We start from the raw sequence: 5,424 nt of genomic DNA, 5'->3' as shown, positions 1-5,424 counted from the left end.
TATAGGTCTGGTTAACGATTCAGAGATGGACAGGCATTTTATGTAAAAGGGGACCTACATCTCCATGGTAACGAACAAGGCAATGTAATGCGGACGTGATATTGAGACCCGTTGTTGCTCCTATAGCTGATAGGGAGGGTCAGAATGTTCTCTAGCAAGACGATTCAGAGCCGGTGTTATAAACTCAACAATGTATTGTCCCCTTTCCTTGGCCAGCTCAATCAATAGACAATACGTAAAATAAAACGTTTACTCCTGTAAGGAAGCTATCGTTCATATTGTGCTAAGATGCAATTATGCCGTATTTCCCATATCTAGAGCTCCCGTGTTAGACCGTGCACAGTAAATATCAGTCAAATGCCGACAAGCTAGGGCATAATTTTATTGCATACCCATTAACTCTTATGATAGCAATTCAGCGGTGCAATACGACGAGCTCCGACGAATTCCGTATTGTAGTCCGATTTTCGTAATGTACGGCTGCCTTGTCCTTGAACGATACTGCTTTTTTGCAATTAATATAGGTGACGGTCTGTTGTTTTGTGGCGTGTATATTTCTGTTTCTTTAGTGAAGCGGGTACTTTTATTAATGAAGAATGGGGTAATGACAAGAAGAAATATCTTAACTCCTCCATTATAGATGTATTGCCTTGACTGACTGACTGACTGAGTTTGGTATTACGCCGTTTTTAGCAATATTCCAGCAACATCACGGCGGGGAACACCAGAAATGGGCTTCACATATTGCCTTGACACCCATATATATATATGTATATACACACACATACATACATACCGATATATATAATCTTACCTCACACATAAATGTCGTTTTTCTAATTGGCTGCGCCAATCAATGTACCCAACTTACAAGCGAGTAACATTTTCTATGTAATAGCAAATCCCGAACAGTGGGAATGCGTTTGGTACTTCGTGTTAGTAGTATTTGGGCTGTTGCCTAACTTCGGTATTATGATCCAATACCCGTGCTTCACACAGTTCAAAATTAACATTGAGGTGTTTGGTGAGACAAATACGTTGTTCACTGGTCCTTCGGGGACCATGGGTTGATGTACCATCGATATTGTTTCATCTGGTATTGGATATCTTTATACAAATACAGATTTTACTTGTTGCTATTAACGTAACTCAAAAATAACAAATGTAAGAACTGTAATTCTAACTAACTCGAGTCGTTAGAAGAGGTATATATTAATTCATTACTTCATTGAATCAAAGATGAAATGTTGTTCATGAAATGATAAATCACATCGTTTTACTTCTATCACAATGATCTTAACATATGTAATAATGTTCATTTGTGGTCATTTTTGCACGCTGTTGCCTGAGACATCTCCAGTACCCGTGACGAGCCGAGTTAGAATTGGTCTTCAGCAACCTGTGCTTGTCGTAAGAGGGACTGACGGGATCGGGTGGTCAGGCTCACTGACTTGGTTGACACATGTCATTGTATATCAATTGCGTAGATTCGATGTTCATACTGTTGATCACTGGTCCAGACTCGATTATTTACAGATGGACTATTGCAGAGTGCGACGTAAAACAACACACAAACAAAACACAACTATTTTGGAACTGATTCTGAATATCCTTAAAACATACTTGGTAAACATTTATTGTAATAGCTACAAATATTCTTTAGCATCATAAGTAAAACTTTGTCTTTGCATCCCTATGCACAATGCAGTTTGTTTGTCTTTGGAATTTAATAATCGCATGATAAGACTTTCTGGCTGCTTGTGCATCTCCTCAAGATATAGTTCCCTGTCTTCAGGTAACGAAGGGCCCCAGTCAGTGGACGGAGAGCTTGCGAAGCGGAGACGCTGTTAAATAGATAAAACTTCCTTTTAGTTGTTTATAATTATATAAACGCTCTACATAAATATAAAAAGACAAAAGACCTCCCAAAATAATTCCAAAAATGTTAGCATAAGTTGCTCAACCCGTAGCAAGTGTTCATATGAACGTGCATGCGACTGATGCTAAAAACGGAGACATTTCCTAAAGAGCCGTTTGAAATCTTTAATAAGGCTTTGACTCTTCCAAACCGTCCAAAACGACACTTCTTTCGTATGAATGTGACGGTCAGTTGGATGTAGTTTTTCTTATCTCGTGTTTTGAGGTTCGTTAAGTGTGTAAACCTACCTGAAGAAAAGTTCCTTTCTTCTTGAAAAGCTGGTATACCAATATGACAGGTATTGGCAATGACATCACAACTGCCATTAAGATTCCAATCACCTTTGCGTATTCAGGGTAGATGTACTCGCCATAGCTTGGAGGGTCGTAGAGAAACAGGGAAAGAATCAGGGACGCCTGTGAGGGTTAAAATTAATAACGTTTTTAGAAGTACGCGGATTGGCCTTGACACCAGTATGAACAATATGGCAGTTATATCAATGAATATTGGAATGGCACAAATAGAAAGCAAAAGGCGATGCATGGATATGGCAACTGGCAATTAGGCGACACCACGTGTTCTGACATGGTGCTTACAAACAAACAATTCGCCATAGCTTTGAGGGTCATAGAGAAACAGAGAGACAGGAAAAAATATCAGGGACGCAAGTGAGGGATAAGATGGACGAATATCACAGATTGTAAAAGAGAGTGAATTTGGTTATAGGCCACTTGAAAAAGTATGACGTGTCAGAAATATTGATTTCTGAGCTCTTTTGTATGGCTGTTCAATTATTTTCACAGGTAATGAATTGCATAAATATTCGCATGCACTACGATATATTATGACAAAATAATAAACAAATGCAGTACATAATTAGTAAGGAAACATGGCAATTTAACACTTTACTTCAGAAAGATCGATAGCTTTATTGGATGATATGAACCTCAACTTACAAAGAGAATGACAGGGGTGATGTAGGAAGACGAGACTTTCAGCACCCACGGGAAACGTCTTCCCATCATCATCTCAACATCGTTGCTAAATCTCTCCGAACCTGTGAAACCCCACTCACATTATAGAATGGATATTGGAAGATAAAATGGTCATAAAAAGAAAACCTATATAGAATGAATGTCATGTGTCAAAAGTAATAACGTATTTTACGTGTGTCAGTTTCCAGATTTTTATCGAAAACCAAGGAAGTCGGGAATTTGTGCTGATGTCACACACTAGTCTGTCTCAGTCCCTGAACCACATTATTTACCCTACTGTCTAGCCCACCCTGCAATAAAGCCCTAAATGTAGCAAGTCTAGATTTCCCCAGGTTCCTGAATCTCCCAACTCACTGGGGCTCTTTGTCAAGTTAAATTTGTTTGTTACTATCACAATCATATGTGTTCAATAATTTGCTATTCTGTGTTACCTGTCTCCGCATATCTAACGTACCATAGATCCAATTAATGGCGATACACTCCAGACAACCGATAAGCAGTGTGTTGAACGAAGATGCATACCAGTCTAATAGCTGGAACAGGTACACGCCACCCTGAAAAAGGAACATGCCATTCATGCAGAATTCATAAAAAGTCATAAACCATAAAACCACATTAAGATGACTGACACGATCAGTATGTTTTAAAGGAAATGAAAATTCAAGTCAAAAAGTAATGTCAAGACAAAATCATATATGAATAAAACCGGGATGGGTTGTAAATAATGCATGTAAACGTTTACGCTATCAATAAGGTGATGTCGGAAAATAGAAATGAAGTCAATTCAAAATTACACAAAAAGAATTACAACTGAGTGTTCGCGGTAGGAAAAACAGCTTCATAACCCCAAGAATCTTGGGTGTGCATGCCCAGCAGGTGTATGCCCCAGCCAGAAAGCGGTGAGGTGTCTAGCGGGCCCCCCCTGTAACATTTTTGAAATTTAGACGTCATTTCCTTCCATTTTAGAACATGTTGTCATCTTTATGTCAACTTTAATTTTCATGTATTTTGCTGTTCCTTGGGCAAAATACGTTTTTCGGTTACTTGTTCCCCGAACACAAAACGCTTAGCGTGCAGAACACGCAGGTAGAAAATATCGTGCGTGAAATGTAGATTTATTTGCGTGAAACACACAGGTTTTGCGTTGACGCAAACACTAACGACAAATAGATATATTAGACAATACACACATTGTGACACAGATACATTTTCTTTTATAAGAAAATATTAGAATAGGAATAACTTACACATTCCTTAATCTAAGTGATATACATGATAAAATGCTATGTTCACATTTAATTTATTTTTAATTGTAACACAGAACTAACTGGTTTCAGAAAATGACGAGGATTCATTGATTAGTTATAAATATAACCATAGAATGAATTGTGTAATAGACAAATTTCTCCACATGTTTGCCAATTTTCCAAAGATGACAAGCCCCTGTTTATTTTAAACACTTGTTCTTTTTTTACTCAAATTTTGTGGATATACTCCAATGTCATCACGGAATGTCCTCAACCAAAGATATCATTATTGCACAATTCCTTCTTTGAAAGTATCAGTTGCCACTTGTCCCACGACGGGAATGAATGTGTGAGGTATGGTAAATGTTCAAGAACCTCACTTCAGTTGCATAGGGGATGGAAACTCCAAAGCTGAACAGACACACTCCAGCAGTGACATACACTCTTCGATGTTGAAGGTATTTGGGGCACGCTTCAATTATGCCGGCTATTACAGTTTCCATTGGACCAAACTGTAAGAAAAATAAAATGTCTATGTCTTCCATATCAACAAGGAAGGTGAATAGTTATTTAACGAATTATTTAGCGTCATCTTTCAACTGTGCGCACAGTACCTGTGGTCTGAACAGACCACAAGTATATTTTGTTTCACTTTCACATGTAAGTACGCATGATCATGTGCTAATATCACTGAAGTTTTTTTGAACATTTGGAAAACATGTTTAGGAAGTCAAATTGCTAGAGCTACTGTCAGTTAAAGCTGCAAATCTGTAAGCGCACTTGACCGCAGCTACGTTTGACATTAGTTGTTATATTTAAATATCACTATAACAGTTTAAAACTGCTGCGAAGTTATTTGTTATGTAATTGGGACGTAGAACGTGACCTGCATAATGTTCACATTCCCATTCTCAAGTAGGTTGAAATAATCTGGTTTACTGTATGCATCTCAAGCGCAACTTGACCTAAAGTAATGATGAGAAATGCTTTACAGCACGTACAGGAAACTTGTTTAACCATTGAGATGCTCATTTGACGCAAAGTTTTGATAGTTTGGAATGAACACAGTGCTTGTGATATGGGTATTCTGCAATGTATGAAAGTGATTATATAGCATGTAATTATGTATATATACTCAGCAGCAACAAAACGTCAGTGCGAATTCAAAATTAGATTGGCATTGTAATCGAATCATTACAGAAATGGACATAATAAGCGGATCAAAAACATTTTTGTGTACAATATCTTGACACATCAATGAATA

The 5,424-nt window shown here is 37.7% G+C and overlaps 1 protein-coding gene across 1 annotated transcript; it reads right to left on the bottom strand.

Annotated features, from left to right (window-relative positions):
• Positions 1-1,588: 1,588 nt before the first annotated feature.
• On the bottom strand, positions 1,589-4,667 carry LOC124256615 (sodium- and chloride-dependent glycine transporter 1-like). Its single transcript, XM_046690589.1, has 5 exons — positions 4,541-4,667; positions 3,368-3,467; positions 2,875-2,975; positions 2,167-2,334; positions 1,589-1,844 (listed from the first exon to the last, which is right to left on the bottom strand). Exons 1-5 carry the CDS (start codon positions 4,661-4,663, stop codon positions 1,647-1,649), a joined length of 690 nt encoding a protein of 229 aa, XP_046546545.1. The 5' UTR covers positions 4,664-4,667; the 3' UTR covers positions 1,589-1,646.
• Between the last annotated feature and the right edge of the window lie 757 nt (positions 4,668-5,424).

The sequence above is a fragment of the Haliotis rubra genome, unplaced genomic scaffold (genome assembly GCF_003918875.1).
Source record: "Haliotis rubra isolate DU_JTF1 unplaced genomic scaffold, ASM391887v1 Scf631, whole genome shotgun sequence".
NCBI classification, from domain to species: Eukaryota; Metazoa; Mollusca; class Gastropoda; order Lepetellida; family Haliotidae; genus Haliotis; species Haliotis rubra.
Note: the sequence above shows the minus strand (reverse complement) of the source record. Positions and strands in the feature narration are given on the sequence as shown.

Coding starts and splice junctions, on each gene's coding strand:
- LOC124256615 (XM_046690589.1), bottom strand. CDS start 4,663: ATGGAAACTGTAATAGCCGGCATAATTGAAGCGTGCCCCAAATACCTT. Junction 2,976..3,367: donor CGCCATTAATTGGATCTATG/GTACGTTAGATA, acceptor GGGGTTTCACAG/GTTCGGAGAGATTTAGCAAC. Junction 1,845..2,166: donor AGAAAGGAACTTTTCTTCAG/GTAGGTTTACAC, acceptor TCTATTTAACAG/CGTCTCCGCTTCGCAAGCTC.